At 43.4% G+C, this 17,699-nt stretch overlaps 1 protein-coding gene across 3 annotated transcripts in view; it reads left to right on the top strand.

Moving 5' to 3' along the window:
• Nucleotides 1–17,699, top strand: part of TC2N (tandem C2 domains, nuclear) — a 45,336-nt gene that overhangs the window by 11,578 nt on the left and 16,059 nt on the right. For all 3 annotated transcript variants that reach the window (XM_006133650.4, XM_006133651.4, XM_006133649.4), the window contains exons 2-6: nucleotides 4,864–4,977; nucleotides 5,498–5,722; nucleotides 7,974–8,141; nucleotides 14,859–14,950; nucleotides 15,509–15,584. In XM_006133650.4, coding sequence (XP_006133712.1) covers nucleotides 4,911–4,977; nucleotides 5,498–5,722; nucleotides 7,974–8,141; nucleotides 14,859–14,950; nucleotides 15,509–15,584 — 628 coding nt within the window. In that variant the 5' untranslated portion in view covers nucleotides 4,864–4,910. The remainder of the gene's footprint in view (nucleotides 1–4,863; nucleotides 4,978–5,497; nucleotides 5,723–7,973; nucleotides 8,142–14,858; nucleotides 14,951–15,508; nucleotides 15,585–17,699) is intronic.

A 17,699-nucleotide genomic window follows, 5' to 3' on the forward strand; every position in this document is an offset into this window, starting at 1 on the left:
TGAACCTCTCTCGTCTGGGACTCCCTAGTTCAGCAACATCCATAGTCTGGCAGGACCACAGATGTTGCTAGACCAGAGAGCTCCGGCCGCAATAGTTGAGAGCATCTGGGAGCGGAGCCAGTCTGGTCCGCATCAGAGTGCAGGGGCTGTGACTTGGGGGTAGAGAGGCCCAGAAGCAGCTGTTGCCTTACGCAAGTCCTGGGAATCCTGGGAACAGCTGTTCCTGCTTAACATGCAGGGCTAGAGTTGGGGAACCCGGGGAGCAGCTGCCCCTGCCATGCAGGGCTGGGGTCAGGGAGAAAAGCCCCAGGAGTGCGCTGGGGGCAGCAGACTTAGGCAGATGAGCCACAGGAAGTCAGGCCTCTGGGTTCTTCAGAGCAGCAGCAAGGAGGGGAGTCACTCTAGACCCCGAATGTCTGACTTTCTCTGGTCCAGCAAATTCTCTTGTTTGGGACCACTCTGGTATGAGAGTGCCAGTGACTAGGGAGGGTCAACCTGTATACAACAGAACTTCAATATTGCCAATTTTAAGAGAAACAAAACCATGAGTCAGAACCTTCTAATATTGAGAACCCACCCCCATACACACACACAACCCCCCCCTCAGGATTCACAAACACAGCTCTTCCTCATGTGCCTAGGCCTGAAAATTGTGGGATAAAATATAGGGTTGCCAGGTGTCCGGTATTGACCCGGATAGTCTGGTATTTTCGCCTCCTGACGGATTAAAAAAAAATCAGAAAATACCGGACACCTAAAATGTCCAGTATTTTTTTTTCTTTTTCCCTGCCAGGAGGCGAAAATACCAGACACCTGGCAACCCTTCCATACTCAGCAACCGGGTGAGTCCCAGGGCCTCTCCCGGACACCCCTCTTCCCCCCGCACCCTCTCCCCAAGCCCTTCCTCCTCCCCACTTACCTCATTCTGCAGGGGAGCTCTCTTCCCACACAGAGTAAGAAAACAATATGGCTGCTGGCAAAAAACCCCAAAGGCCTTAAAGGGGCCATTCTGTGGTGGTTTTTTTTTTTTTTTTTTTTTTGGTTTTGGGGTTTTTTTTTAAACAACTGTTGCGGGGGAGGGTGTTTGGTATTTTTGGTTAAACCATCTGGCAACCCAAATAAAAGGAGCTACTCACATGATCACAATACCTGTTCCTGCAGGTGCCAAAATACTAGGACTTGCAATCAGTTCACAGCATTGGCAACCCTCAATCTAGGAGAGCTGAACTCCCATCAGACTTATATCACTGTTCTCTGCCTCCTATACCTCCTTGCACCCCATTCCTCTGCGATTCCATGGTCACCACCCTTGGTTCTCTCCATATTGTTTTCAGTCTCTACTATTCTTCACAGCGCTGGTGTCCTGTCTAGCCCTATAAACTCTGGAGTGGCAGACATAGGTGCTGGAACTAGGATGAGAGGGGTGCTGCAGCACACCTGGTTTGAAGGTGTTTCCATTGTATACAGGATTTACAGTTTGGTTCAATGGCTCTCCATACTCCGACTGTAAACATTTTCTCAGCACCCTTGGTAAGAGCCATTTTGCCTGTAGGCGTGGCTTCAGTCTCCTTAAAAACAGTGCAAGGTCTCAGCCAATTTTACCTCTGGGAGCCTCTCTTTCATGTGCACATAGACTATAGGGAAGTGTCAGACGTTTTGTTGTTCTCAGCCCCATGGGCAGCAACATAAAATATTTTCAATTTTAAGTAAGAGAGGATTCATGACTTAGCAGCTTTTGATCAGGTTTTCAGGAGAGAACATGCCAGAATTGCGAGAGTCCTGATAAGTGTGAGAATTGGCAATGCTACAATCTGTTAAACTAATCTCTATCCCACATAACTTTTTTACCATTAGATGCATAAAGTCAATGGCAGTTATGTGGCTAATCCTATATGACTCTGAAAATGTGGGAGTGAAAAGGTAAATGTGCTGAGGACTGGTAGACTAAATCATTTAGAATAATTTAACTGCTACTCCGTTTCTAAAGTGGAAACATGGGGCTTTAATATCTGAATGAGTCTGAAACCTTTTGCTATACTCGATAGTTTGTTCATGGTTAGTTTTAAAAGTAGTTTTTAGAAAGAGTGAGTAATTCAGGTTCCATGTCAGACACGCCAAGCAACATAAGCTGGAGCCATGTTTTAAATGATCAGTCCATCAGCAAGGTTCAACATGCTTCTGTAATGTGCTTGTGGCATAAGCAGAGGCTACAAAGTGCTAGAACAGGCATAGCTTTTAGTTAGTTACCCATTTGCTCTGGGAACTTTTTTTCTAAAAAGTCTAATTTAAGCTAATGCTATGACGTAGCCGCTAAGTTCATGTCTATATACTCAGCAGCTCACTGCTGATATTTCTATGCCAGTAAAACATTAATGTGTACACAGCACTATCTCGGCATGTTTGTTTCTGTACAGTAGATGATGAATTACACTTACACACCTACAGAATGGAAATGTGTGGCTGGTCACACACTGGCCTTGACTTCCTGTTTTCACTAATCAAATAATAAGATCACAGTTGGTTTTAACTTTAACAGGATATGGCCTGCTTTTATTATTTAAAACAAAAAAAGTCTGCTTAAGATACAGAAATAAGTTACTACTATTAGTGTAAAATCTGCTACAACAATGTTTATGCTCTTCTCTTCCCTGGGAAGGGATGAAAAGCAAATAATTTGTCATTGGGTTGATGAATAGTGCATAAGTATTTCTCTAGTACAGTGAGCCCTATTCAGTAATGTTATGGGTATGAGTTACTAAATCTGCTCTGTCATGTAGTGAACTGTTTCTGGTACATTTTTTGTGGAAAATTAGTTTTCCTGCCCTTAGAAGCCTGGGGAAATTTCTGGAGACCAAAAATCTTTCAGTGTTGGTGATAAATTCAAACCAGTCATTCTGAGATAGAGAATGCTGTTGCACCTAAGAAAACTGACAAGTTGTAGATACTATTGTTACAGAGGTTAGGACAAAATTAATAACTATTACAAGCCCAGTTGAAAAACTGGGGGGGGGGGGGGGGGAGTAAATATTTAACTCCAGCTGTGTACTGACTAAAAACTGGGAAGGAAAATCAGTAAACTCTAATTACACAATGCTTAGCCAACAGGTTGCATGTGCCTGAAGAGGAGGGGTAGTCCAGTGGATTTAATGTTACATTGCATCTCACTTCCCTTCATCAGCCATATAAGCAATTCAATTCTTATGCGTTTTTAATCAATACTCTGATAAGAAGTGTCCCTCTTTTAGAATGGAATATTAAGCCACAGTCTTGTTTGATTATCCTTGAAAGTTAAAGATCCCATAACAACTTTTGCAAAGGAACAGGATGTTTTCTAGTTTCCTGGGTAGCATTCTGCCTTGCAGCTAAACACACCCATATTTCAGACTGCCAATAATGGTGCCATGTTTGACTATATAATCACAGGGCTACTTTTGGATTTTAACTTTTGGCCCACAGTGAGATCTTGAGCATGCCATGTAATAGATAAATAAATTAGAGGAAGTCGTGGTCTCCTCTCCATTGATAAAGAAAACTACAGTCCTTCTGAGAAACACTGCTACCCCTCAGAATCCTTCAGAAAAGTTAAAGTAAATTAAAATTTTCATAGGCTCTTGCAGAAAAAGGGGGTTTTGTGCAAAAAAGAAAACGTCCACACTGCTTATTTTTGCACAAAAACGGATTGGCAGAAAATATACAAATGAGATTGCAACTCATGCAAATGAGTCCTGCTTTAGCATATTTTTTTCAGAAAAAACTCGTTGTGTAGATGTAGGCTTTTTGTTAATTCTATTAACAATTAGCAATAAAGGCACTAGATCAGTGTGTGGGGCTCCCTAAATGCCTTTTTCCCCATGCCAAAAAAAGCCCAAACAAAAACCAAACTAATTTAAAGCACATATGGAAGTCTTTATACTGGAGCATGAAAACTATTAGCATAATTTTCTGTGACGGAGATAACCAAGTAACCACAGGTCTGAGTTTTTTTGTATAACTCCCATCTTTCCTCTTTGTTGTCTGTCTTACCCTTTCTGCTCATATTGATGTTCTGTTTGGTCTCATATTGTAGTTCCAAAGAGAGGCAATGGTGTCTTCATTATGTTCTGTAAAGGACCTCACATTTGAGATGTGCATAAATATTATGGCAGCTAGATTGTTTTTGGATGGGAGGCTGTGCAGCTGTTTGTCTCTCTGAAAAGAATAAAGGAGACCTTTAAATATGAAGCCAGTTATTACTGTTATAAGGTACTTTAAATGTTCACCAGGGGTTATAGGCCTGCATTGATTCCTCTCCACTTAGTTTTCTAGAAGATGTCAGCAATCTCTGCTCTTCTGTGTGTGGGGAGGACACAATCGTATATGAAATAGGTCTTTCATTCTATACATAAACAAATGAAAGAGTAGTTCCACGGGAAAAATACTTTTTGTATCATTCATGAATATCATATGTTAAATTGTAAAACATGGAATTTGATGTATGTTTGTGGAAAATTAGACTATAGGGCTCTGTGAACAAAAGAAGTTGGAGGAAAAATAAACAACTTGTAACTCGCTTTACTAAGGCTAATGAGCTCTATGGAGCCAAGTGGCTCATATAAATGTGAGGCAAGCATTAGCACTCTTAAAAGGAAGAATTTTGTTTATCTTCAGTGACTTTGCCTTAGAAACACAATCTTTTGATTTTTTTTCTCCACCTCCATGTTTTATCTAGAAGAAAAACTAGCTACAATAAGATAAACCTCATAGTGCTTATCCTGCTTCCGTTGAAGTAAATAGTGTTGACTTCAGGACATGATGTAGCAGTCTTAAAATAATGGTGTTAGAATTTAATTTCTGCTGTTGATGTGTGGTGTGTATGTTTTCAAGATTCATTTCAGCACTGGAGCCTTGCCTATGTTGAAATAATAGAAGCTATGGCAAAAGAATGCATAAAGAACTGCTGCAAAGGGTGTTTCTACGTGGAGAAGGAAAAGAATGACTGTGAGTTCCACACTATAATAATAAGCATGCAGGTTAATAGCTTTTATATTGAAGATTAATTAACATTAATACTTCCTGGCAATCAAATATAAAATCATCAACTTCTTTTGAATCTGTTTAGAGCACCCAAAATTCTTATTATAGTCTTATTTTCAAAATTAGCATTATTAATCAGGAACTGAAAATGACAGTTATCCAAACTCTGGTGCTTGTTGTATTTGGTTCTGGAATACTGGCAAAAACAAACAAAAAAACAGTTTACTTTCTGGAAGCTTGTAATCCCAGCTTTCAGTAGGTATAATGTATTAATCACAGATGCTTATTACAGTAAAGTTTGGGTAGCAAACTGGTTTGGATCAGTACAAATGCTTTCCATAATGAGTGCACTTTCCAAGTACTGGTCCTATTTGCAATGAGGGTAAGGAAACCCTGTGAAATGTTGATCCTGTTAAACACACGACATCTATTCAGACTCTTGTCCAAGATTGAGTGCACTTACTACTTTACTTTATTTTAACAGTTTCCATGGAGAAGGAATCTGAAGCCAAAAGCAAAACAAGCATTGTGGAGAAACCTCCATTGTCTGCTGTGTCAGTGAAGCGTCAAGTGGGCTGTTCCGAAGATTATCTCCTTGCCAAGCTGCCATCAGATGGCAGGGAGGTCCCGTTTGTGGTCCCTCAGTTTAAATTAACTTACATACAACCCCAAAATCTTGGCAGTTTATCACATGTTGGGGAAATTCAAGGTAAATTTAAAAATCACAATTGTGAAATAGCACCAATAAAAAAACTGCAGAAAAAGGACAGGATTTCATTAGATACGTTAATTAGCTATGTGCCTAACCAATGTAAATCAGACCACTCTCCGGATGTTAGTTTGCATTCCAATGCTTCCCAGCATCACTGCCAAACCAAAGTTTTTGAAGGTATATTCATAGATTTTGGTTTTGAACAATCTCTGTTTCTAATGTTTATGCTATTTTTATTCTGGCATTCTAGCAAACTGAAGAGTTTTGGATGTTTTTCAGGTTTTCCCCCATTGTTAGTAAAAATTCATGCATTTAAAAATTAGGTAATACTTAATATATCAGTCCCAGAACTGCTGTTCAGCTCTCATTTGGGGAAACCAAAGATGCTAAATGTGTCTTCTGTAAATATTCATGGCCGATTTTGAGCTTAAGAATTTTTCTAGAAGCCCATACTTCTGCCTTTACTTCAGTCACTGTTCCCTTGACAGCCACAAGAGCGGCTGTGACGAACACTTTCAATGGAACCCACTCATTCTGCAATATGAGAAATGCTCAAAGTGGACAAAGCCCCCAAGTCTCAATCAGAATAGAGGATGACACCTAGGGGAAAACAAACGACCAGCAAAAAAAGCAATGTGAACAGTTGGTTTTGTAAGGTCTTGGAGTTCAGAAAAGGCCATAAAGCAGCCAAACAGCCCACAAAGAAGAAATGGGGTGCTGTGACCCACTGGCAACATGGAACATTGCCACTGAATCACCCCTGTAAGCTGTGTGCCACTTATGTTAAAGGCAAAATGTATTTCTTAGGAAGATTTATTGCATTTAGAGAAATAGGCTGCAGTTCTTCCTTCACTAAATTTTACTAAAGCACTAGTACTGTTAGATTTCGTGGTTTTCAGACGGTTGGTTAACAGCCCAAATTGTGCTTTTAGTGCAACACCATTTTCTGTATGTGTGAGTGTGTATCTTCTTTAAATAGGACATGCTTTCAGAATTGCTGTTTGCCTCTTTGCTGATTGTGTTCTGGCAAATTTTCTTTGCAAGGCTTGTAACAGTTTATCCATGATTTTACGTGACAAACTAGGCTAGCACAAAAAAGTCTGCGTTTCTAACTCCGTGGCTGTCTACACTTGTGGCTTCATGCACAAGAATGGCTGTTCTTGCGCAATAATCCACAGTGCATCCACACTGCCCACCTGCTCCTGCGCAAGACGATGTACAGTACAGCGTGGTAAGAGATGGCTTCTTGTAATAAAAGAGCATAGCTCTTGTGCAAGAGCTCTTGCCAAGACAGCTTCCACTTGTAAGAAAAGAGCATAGCTCTTGCATAAGAAGCACAAGTGTAGACGCTTTCTAGCTATTTTAGCTATAGAATTTTATTGTGCAAGAACCCCTGCCGGGCATCCACACTGCCATGGACACTCTTGTGCAAAAGCACATCTCATACGTGGCAGCGTGGACATGTTCTTGCGCAGGACTCCTTGCGCAAGTTCTTGTGCAAGGAGCCACCGGTGTAGACATAGCCCGTGTGTTTAATATTACCATAATGTTCCTCTAAATGGCAGACTGCTCTTAATGGAATTAACATCACTTTCTGTGCTTCCATCACACTTGAATTCCTGATACTAGGACCTTAATATTGTACCTGAACTCCTTAAAAGGAAAGGAAAAAGAGAAGTAGGGCAGCTGTGTTGTAATGGACTAAACATCCAGCTGAGAGGCAAGCTTTCTATGGTCTATGATTCGGCCAACAATTTGAATGACTTTGACCAAGTCATTTTATCTCTCTGTACTGATAGGTATCCTATGGAAATTAAGCAAAGCGTACACATAGCCACAGGCTACATTATCTGTCCTTCCTAGATCCCCCTTGAAGTTGCTGGGGTTACTATAACCAAGTGGGCTGCCACTCTGAGATATAGCCAATGTGGAAGCACAGGTTCTCTGCACATGCTGGTCAGTTTTCTGTGAACATTTGTTTTGCTCAGTCTTTGGAACTATCTATGTATAAATCACATTCAGTTTTTATCAAAGAACTCCAAAGTATGTGTATGTGACTCAACGTACAATTTCATTTTTGTGCCACTAATTTCTAAGAGTGCTGAAATCTAATAGAACTTGTTAGTTTTTCCTCAACAAGTAGCAAAGTGTCCTTTGCCTGAAAGGCACGTTGTCTGCTTTATGAACCATAGCGATACATTCATTAACTGCTAAGACTCTGACACGTGGTTTATGTTCTGCTTCACAGGCTTGGCCAGTGTCTCTATTCGTGACAGGAAAGCAGAACTTTCCAATATATACCAGCAAGGACCCCATGGTGATACAGTGTACAATCCATTCTATAGGCAGCAGCATATTTCACCAGATTTGACTAGACGCTTCCCAGAAAAATCAGATGTGAGGTTGTATGGATCAGGTAAGAGCTGATCCCATTGTATTTCTCTCCTCTGATTAAAATGCTTAAATGCAGAAGGATCACTCACTGGGAATATAGAAGGTATGTATGAATACCACAATTCTTACACTGTGGTCTGTTGACCACAGAACTAGCTGGTCTATGTGGTCCTGCTCCTTGTTCCCAACTTCTCTGCTTAAAAGACCCCCCATATGTGATCTTTGGTCCACACTAAGAAAATATTTTGATACTTGGTCTTAATATCCATAAATCTGTGCAGGGATCAGTAGTGCCTGATCTCACTTAAGCAAAAGATTGAAGACAATATATTGGAGCAACTTCAGCTTTCAAGCCTGCTAGTGCTCTTAATCAATGCTGTAGTCCTGAAACCTTGTCTTTTTCACCAATAAATGATGCCAACAATGAGGATCTCCAGCTATCCAGGAGACCCTACCCATCCTCTCAAATGAGGACCTTGCTATGGTGACATCATGCCTTTGTCTCCCGCCAGTTAAACTATTGCAACTTGACTTTCCTAAAAATAAATGTAGATGCAACATAAAAACGGCATTATTTATGAATTTTAAATACTTTTCCCTTGTAAGGTTTCTGCCATCTTTCATAATCTAGCTGGTAATCTTCTAAGCCTACTGTGCTGCACTGGGGCGGATATAGGGCAGGGCGAGTGGGGCGGCCGCTCCGGGCCCTGCGCTTCAAGAAGCCCCATGCATGTGCCGTGGTGCCACCGTGCATGCACCGTGTCAAAAGGGGGACGCCGTGAAATTGTGCTGCCCTGAGCCCTGCAAAATCGTCATCTGCCCCGGTGCTGCAGCATGTAGAAGTGTCTCTGTTGCATGCATATGATCTTATTAGTAGAGTTGGCTTAAAAATGTAAGGGGGGGGAAAAAATATTTTTGAAATTTTTCACTTCATGGGGTTAAAAATAAACAGTATTGAAATATAGGTTAATCCAAATTTTGCATTTTGAAAGCCTGATATTACCTGGTGTTTCTCAGGTCCTTCAGGGCAGGGGGCTGCAAGGCATTGGGGGCAGTACTTTAGGGCAGGTGCTTGGGGATGTGGAGGGCTCAGGACGGGGCTGGAGATGTGAGGGGTGAAAGCATTGGGGGGCTTAGGATAGGGGGTGGGGAGTGCAGGAGTCATGGCATGGAATGGGAAGTGCAAGAGGCAAGGCAGAAGATGTAGGGCTCAGAGGAAGAGATGGGGGGAGGGCTTAGGGAGAGAGGCTCAAGCCAAAGGGCTGAGGGCAGAGGTCTAGGAAGTTGGGGGTGGGGGATTACTGGCAGTGTTCCCTCTAAGCAGCACAGCTTCACAGGTGATAGTGCCTCTGATTGGGTAGGGCTGATTAATCACCTGTGAAGCTGTGCTGCTGCAGTTTAGAGGGAACACTGGTTACTGGGGCTGCCCGTGGTGGTGAGGCTGGCTGTGCTCCAAGGCAGCTCCTTCCGGGGGGGTTGGGGCTACACTGCCCTTGTGGTCTCTCATAAGGGAGGGGCTGGGGCTGTGCTGCCTGGTTCCCCCAGTGGCTCTCTTCCTTCTTCCCCCCCTTGCCACCCCCGTCCAGCTCTGGTGCTTACCTGGGCTGGTTGCTGGCAAAGTGAAGACCCCCAGCCCTACCTGGCCACTCTCTTCCCAGTGTAGCTGCCCTTCCCTGCCCCATCAGGGTCCCTCTGCCGTAGGACTGTCCCCCATGCTTGCTGCCCCTTGTGGTCATATTGGAGCATAATTGTCCCAACTGTTTATGGAAAACAATTGAAATCCTGGTATATCCCATTTTCCTGGTACAACCAAACCCTGACTTTGCTTTAAGTTAGGATTAGAGGAAGCTGCCTACCAAATTTGGTTGTCCTAGCTCTTACTGTTTAGAAGGCGTTCTTGAACAAATGGACTCACAGATGGACAGACAGATGCACAAACTCTCGAAAATATATATATAAATAAAATGAGAGATTTTAAAAAGTGGTTACCAATTTTTTTGAATATTTTTGGTTTTAGAAAAAGCCACTCGTCAGTCCACTCGTTTGAAAAATGTCAACCAGCTGTACTAGAAACCTACTACAAATATGCCATTTTCAAAATGTCCAACTGATTTATAATCCTTTTCTTCAACTAAAAGAATAAACAACCGGATAAATTTTCCAATAATCTGAGTTCCTTTGTTTTGCATATGGATTATATTTCTGTAAATACCATTTCACCTTTTATTAAATCAAGTTATGGGCTTGCCTCAGCTCATTTTGCTTCATTACATCAAAACTGTGTTTCCAGAGTTTGCATGTTTTTTTTGTAATCCAGTTAGGGTTGCCAATTTTCTAATGCCAGAAAATGGAACACTCCTTACCCTACCCCCACTCACTCCATTCCCCCTTGCCTCTGTTGCTTGCTCTCCTCCACCCTCCCATGCTCATTTTCACTGCAAAGCCTAGGCATATACACATCTGCAGAAACCGATTCCCACATCTACATGCAGATACACACATGCATTCATGTGCACGCATCTAACATGCACTAGCATACATACTTCCACATTATTTAATATTATAATTGTTGTTTCAAGCCTAGAAAACCCAACTAAGATTAGGGCCCCAGGGCGGAAAGTGCTGGACACACACACAAAGAATCCCCAACAAAGAGCTTATAATGCAGCTATACAAAGGAGGGAAAAGATGTAGGATACATTGGCTCTTTCAGCAAATACTAGTAATCAACACTCACTTTTTAAGAAATAATAGATTTCTTTTAAAGTTCTTTTATCTTTTAAAAATTCATTATGAAATGAGTACATACACATTTTGTCATCAATTTTTGTGCGCAGGCCAGCAAAAGGAACAAAAGTCAGGCTGCAAATTTTGTTCACAAAGGTATACACGTGTGGCAGTACATTCACCTAATAGGCACATATTGGCCTACACAGAGACACGTTTTTTTCATACACTTTCCAGGGGCAGCTTAACTCACCCAACTGGTGGGGAGCTTAGCTGGGTGGAAAAGATAGGGGTGGGAGAGAGGATGGAGAAGGAAAGTGGCCAAGGATAAGACCTGGGTGAAGGTGTGAGGGGGCAGTGAAGAGTGAGGAGGGAGATGTGAGGAATATGTAGAGTGGATGAGCGAGCAGGGGGAGGCAGAAGGCTATTGGTGCATGAGGATGTGGAAGGCACGCAGGGACAATGGGAGTGAATGGGGTGCAGGGCTGTTGGCTGTGAGGGTTGGAGGGTGGGAGCTCTGAGAGCTGGTGAGGATGGGAGGGAGAGTGCTATAAGACACATGGAGGCAGGGCAGAATGGGAACTGGTTCTAGGGATTGGGACGGGAAGGGATGCAGTGATGGGGGATGAGGTTGAGTGCAGCCTTGTTCCCAGCACTTGGAGACGGGTATTGTGACAGGGTCAGGTCAGAGGCTTACAAAAGAGTGCTAGAAGGAAAGTATGTGAGCCTTAGACTAACTAGGTCTCTGTTCCTTGGGTAAACTGGCAGGGGCTGGCCTAGAATTAGCAGGAACTTTCTGGAAGCACTCTGAAGCAATCAGGGCAGTTAGAACACCTGGAGTTCATTAGGAGCTTTCCAGAGCAAAGGGAATCAGGCTAATTAGACTTACCTGGGCCAATCAAGAACCAGTTAAGACTAGTTTAAAAGGGCTCCTCTTCTGTTAGGTGGCATGCAAGGAAGAGGGAAGGAAGGAGCCAAAGTGCTGAGAGTGAGGGGAGTTTGGCTGAGAGCTAGGAGCTGCAAGGCAGGAAGAGAGTGGTGGAGGATCAGGTACCAGAGGAAAGGCACTGGGAGGGATCATTTGGGGAAGTAGCCCAGGGAAGTAGTTGCAAGACGGGCAGTAGAACAAACCTGCTATCTTAGGGTCCCTGGGCCAGAACCTGGAGTAGTGGTTGTGCCCAGGTTCCCCCCAACCTTTCCCATGCCCATACAGAGTCCCTCCTGGATAGGGAGTCTGGGATTAGAGAGGGGGTTTCACTCCCATATTATGGACTAGCCTGGGATGAGTATGGCTCAGTATGCCATGAACCCTGCCTCTAGTAAAAAGGAGGAGGCCATGTGGTGGACACATTGTGCCTCTGAGACTGAAGGTTACTGGCCAGGACCCATGGGCACAGCCAGAGCTCTGTCACAGTATATGCATACATTGTGCCAGTGATGGGATGACAGGCACACAACAATTCACCACAGTGCATGCACCAGAGCTTGAGTCCAGGAGGAGTGTGAGGAAAAGAGTGCCAGGCAGCAGGGAGACAAGAGTGCACCACACAAACCCTCAACAGCTGCCTGGTAAGCACTTGCAAGTTGCATGAGTTCTTCCCTTGTCCTGCATAGGAGCTGTGCCTAAGAGCACGGGGTGGAGCATGCATCACGCCGGCCACCCTTAGAAGCTGGACATACCGGTTGTTGCCTAACCCTGCCAGCTCTGCTGTGTGGTGTAGCAACCAAATAATCAATGGCCTGGACAGCTGCACTGACCAGACCCACCAGGATTCCTGTTTGACCAGATGTTCCAGTTCAAAACCGGGCACTTGGTCACCCTAAATCTAGTATTTCTGCATAAGCTGCTGTAAACCGACCAGAAGCCCTGTTGCTCTTTTGCAAAGAAAGATAGATAATTTGGAAGTGGTCTCAGATCCACAAATGATCACTGAATGCTCTTCTTGCTTTTCCCTCCTTCTTTCAAGTCAGAACTTTGCCTCTTTCTCCCTCTCAGGAAGAGCATTATGCTGTGATGACAGTTCATACTAACAAAATTATTTTCTTTTGGGGGTAGTGAGAAGGCAATTGAAAATGATAACATCTAAATTCTCATTGTGCCCTCCTTTTGAACTGTGAATAATGAATGTCCCTTGACTACAGATCACTTAGTAAGGAAAGCATTGCAGTGCGGCAAGTGGCCTTCTAATAGGTTTAAAATTGGAGATGAGTCAGCATGGCGGAGTTAGAGGTCTATTGAAAACTGGTGTTGGGAGGGAGTTGAAAAGCTTCTGTAAACAGTGACAGTAACTCACCAATATGAAGATGTATTTTCTGTTCTCAATATTGTAGTGTTTGGCTGGTGCCCAGCCTCTTTCACTGCTTCTGGGGAAACAAGGATTCCAGGCGCGATAAGTACTTCAACCATCTCTAGCTAGCCAGGAGATTCTGCCCTTCCCCTCAAATGAGGACCTTGCTATTGTGATAGAGAACAATTTGTCACCTCCTCGTTAGCTATTACAACTTGATCTATCTGAAGTTAAATATAGACGCAACATGAAAACTGCTCTGGACAGCAGTCTGCCCATTTAGCAAGAAAAGTTGTTGATCAATTACCTTACTTCTTCTCTTTGGCACTATGGCCTCTAGACTGACTTTATCACTCTAATTCTAATCTACAAAACTCACTAGGAGCTGGATGTTGTGACCAGTTTCCTACCTGTGACTCAGCAACACAATTATGATAGGCGTGCTGCTGCAAGCACAAGGGTAAGACCCCTGGGTGCAGAAAATTAATAATTCCTGGTGAAGAAACCCTAGTGGAAAACCTTATCTAAGGAGGTCAACCTGAACCCAAGTCTGAACCGAATTTGAAGAGAAGACCCATGTCTTTGCTAAAGCACTCCATAAGCAATGCCACTTCTTGCCATTCAGAAGAGAGAAGTGCGCGAAGAAATAAGGAGGCAAAGGGGAAGTCTGTTTGATATTTGGCGCACAGATTTTTCTAAAGCATCTATCAATTTCCCTTTTTCTGGTTACATGTGTCATTCCATGTATTACAGTTTGATCTTATAAAATATGCAGGATGAGTGCAATGCAGCAGAGTTAACTTAGCTGCTGAAACCTTAATTCTTGCTCTTCCTTACTACTTGCACTGAACTGTGCACCCCTGTTATGCACGTAATCTGACTGGTTTTGCTGCACACCTAATGGCTTCTTGAACTTCATAGTTAGAAAGCAAACCTGCAAAAATGTCTGAAAATTCTCATTTGCTTATTCCTCTTTCTTAGTGATTTATTCTTAAATTATAAATAGAGCTGGTCATCCTTTTTTCAAATTCTCAACCAGCAATGGGCTTTTTTCACCCTAAAACAAAACTAATAAATCACTGATACAATGAAAACTCCATGTTCATTAACTCTCTTTAGTAAAAATGCTGATTTAGAAACAAAACTAAAGGGAGCTTGATCTTACGTTTTCAAAATGAAAACAATGTTTCAATTTTTCGTGATTCCTCCCACTCCCAGGTATGTTTAATTCTAAATCTCATATTAGTGAACAATCTCTTATGGTTTATTTTTTAACTTGTTCAGCAAAAACCACAGTCATGTCTGTCCCCCTTTTCAAGTTCATACCTGCATCTAACCTAGATGCTGTTGTGCATCAAAGTGTATTATTGTATGTTGTAATAAATAGCTCAACAAAAATTGTTTTTCATGTCCTTTTCAATCAGTGTGACAAATCTGTAGTTAATGTATTTAAAAATGCAGTGATTTGGATATGGCTCTGGCATGCGTGTGCTCTACCATGCAGAATAGCCACATGCATCTAAATAGTTACAAATGGTTTTAAACCCATATTTGGTTTGGGACTGGGTGAAGGAAGCAAGTTTTGGGATGGACAAACATCTGGTTACTGTAACTTGGTTTTGAATCCAGTTTTATGAAGACCTACTTTCTCTTTTTTCCTGCCAGCTCAACTGTTAGTCATTTCAGCTGCTCAGAGTAAATATGTTTGTCCCTTTCTGTTTCAGTTTGTGATTTAAGGAGTAGTACACTTCCTGGGTCATCTGGTTTAAGTCATTCTTTGTTTGATCTCTCAAATCCTCCCCACCGTGTCATCCAGGTGAGTTCTTATAATAACTTATGACACACCCAGAACTCATTTTCTTTTGTGTACCTGTGTGATACCATCACATTTCACATTTTAAGAGCCGATCTGATGTGCAGTGGAAGAAGTTCAAAACTGTAAAAAATTTCACTTGGTTCTTTCCTAATCTCCCTCCCCCCATCATGCCTTCCCCACAGCATAGTGGGGAAACTTGAGTCAATTGGTTCGGAAAAGTATAAGTACTTGTGGTTCCTTGTCTTGCATATCCCTTGCCAAATATAAAACTGCACAGGGGGTTAGTTTGTCAACAGTGCAGTGGAAATGAAAACCTTGCTAACTCATGACAAATCTTCATGCGTCAATGGGGGAAAATCAATGCCTACTGGCACTGCATTTTATGTTCATTCCTAGCTCCAAGGAATCCCAGACTGTCAGCTCCATGGGGTTAGTAATGAATGAGAACTTCAATTTACATCCTCTCAGTTATCAGAGTGTCCCACCTTTTTACAATCTGAACTCTCCTGGCTCTGTCACACTCACCACTCTCTGACTAAAGAGGCATTTTCTTTGCAGAGATATGATTCCGTCTCCAGCGTACCCAGCAGTACCTCCTCGAAGAAGGATTCACAAGGCAGTAACAAGAGCCTGGGTAAGAGGTGCTTTTTTAGTTTAGCAATGAAACACAGTGAAGTCCAATGTACATTAAACTGCGTTACTGCAGACAGGTGATTTTATGGAGTGGTATTGAGAAGCAAATCCATTGGTAGCTAGTTTGTAATGTGCAATGTAAGATGCTGTGACGGGGCAGCCCCGCCCCGCACTCAAGCCCAGGGAAACCACCTGGTGCCAGGGGCGGAGAGAGCCCCACCCACACAGCCCTACTGGGCACGCTCCAAGGGGAGCATAGGTATAAAAGGCTGCTGGCCTGCTGAGGAGGGGCAGACTGCGGCCCGAGGTGGAGGGAGCACCCAACTGCCGAGGAGGGAGTCAACGGGATGGCTGAACGCGCCGCTGCCAGGCCCAAGCCGGGCCCGACTCCAACGAAGGAGCCGCCAGCCGACACCCCGGGACCCAGGCACCGAGCCGGACACTGCCAACCCCGACGCTGACTGGGGAAGTGCCGCTACAGCCACCCAACCAACGCCGACTGGTGGGGCCGCGACGGGCCGGGGGCAGAGGGTAGGAAGTGACCCAGGGCAGGGAGCTGGAAAAGCCCCTGAGAGCTGGGTGCGTTGCGGGGAGGAACCCCCGCCGAGCCAGTGGTGGGAGCCACCCGCCACTGATAGGGCCCTGGGTCGGGGCCCCCCTACCCCTCCTGCCCAGAACCCCGGCGAGTGGGAAACTCAGCCAGAGGACTAGGCTGCAGAGCCAGCATCAGGAGGACTAGCCCAGGAGGCCATATTTCCCCTAGGAGAGGGGCATTGTACTTTGGGGGCTAGGCCCACGTGGGCCGAACTATGCCCCGGATGGGGGTGGCAACCCCAAACCCAGGGGGAGCCCCCTGACAGATGCCTACTTATCTTGGGCTTCCATCTGCAGCTTTTCTATTGAAAAAGATGGAACATGGGATTTTTAAGACCACCTTAGTGACCTAAAGTCTGGAGATGCTGTAATTGCAGCTTGTGTGATTCAAGTTAGCTACATCACTGCACGGCGATGCAAGGTTTCAGTGTGGGCTAGCCCTCTGAGTAATTACCCGGAATTGCGGGCTTGCTCGTAGATCCCATGCTTCCTGCCCCAGGATCTGCGCTAGCTAAACTCAGATATGTCAACTCAAGCTGGGGTCACACCCAGTAATTACAATATAGACCTACCCATAGGAGGACAAGCTTCAATGCTCTGGAAAATCCCACCATGAGTTAACTAGCTAGTTAATTAGGATATTGGTCAATTTGTGGGAGAGCAGAAAAGGGGAAGTATCTCAGTGATAGTTCTGGTCCTTTCTCTTCCTTTCCTAATGGAGAAGCTTGCAATCCAATACCACTATTATTGTTGAGACCTATTAGTAGAATATTGCATACAGTTCTAGTATAAACATTTTTTAAAAGGTTGAAAACTTAGAGAGTGCAGAAAAGAGTCATAAAAATTATTTGAAGATTAGATAAAATGACTTTATAGTGAGATACTTAGAACCCAATTTGTTTATCTAAAAGATTGAGAGGTGACTTAATTATAGTGTATAAGTAATGCTATAATTTTGTTACGGGCTGTAGAAGTCACAGATTCTGTGGCTTCCAGAGACCTCCATGACTTCAGCCCCAAGGTGGTGCCCTGCCTCAGTTCCTTAACCACAGTGGTGGACCTCAGAGCTCCAACAGCAATGGGTGCTGAAGCCTTCTCCCTTCCCGTTTTATCTCAGATACATTTATTAAAAGTCACTAACAGGTCATGGGTTTATGTGACTTTGTCTTTATTACCTGTGACTTGTCCATGACTCTTTACTACGTATATCTGTGACAAATCTTAGCCTTATGTAGAAGTGCGTTTATGGGGACAAAATACCAGCTACTAAAATGGCTCTTTACTCTAGCAGAGAGAGGCATCACAAGAGTCAATGGCTGAAAGCAGAAGCCATACAAAATCAAGTTAGAAATAAGACACGCATTTAACAGTGAAAGTGGTTAACCACTAGTGGAATCTCCATCTCTTGATGGCTTCAAATCAATACTGGACCTATTTCTAGAGGATATGTTTTAATTAAATATACATTATTAGTCTTAGTGCAGGGCAACTGGATGAAATTTAATACCCTGTAATTCACAGA

Source organism: Pelodiscus sinensis, chromosome 4 (assembly GCF_049634645.1).
Source record: "Pelodiscus sinensis isolate JC-2024 chromosome 4, ASM4963464v1, whole genome shotgun sequence".
Classification (NCBI taxonomy): domain Eukaryota; kingdom Metazoa; phylum Chordata; order Testudines; family Trionychidae; genus Pelodiscus; species Pelodiscus sinensis.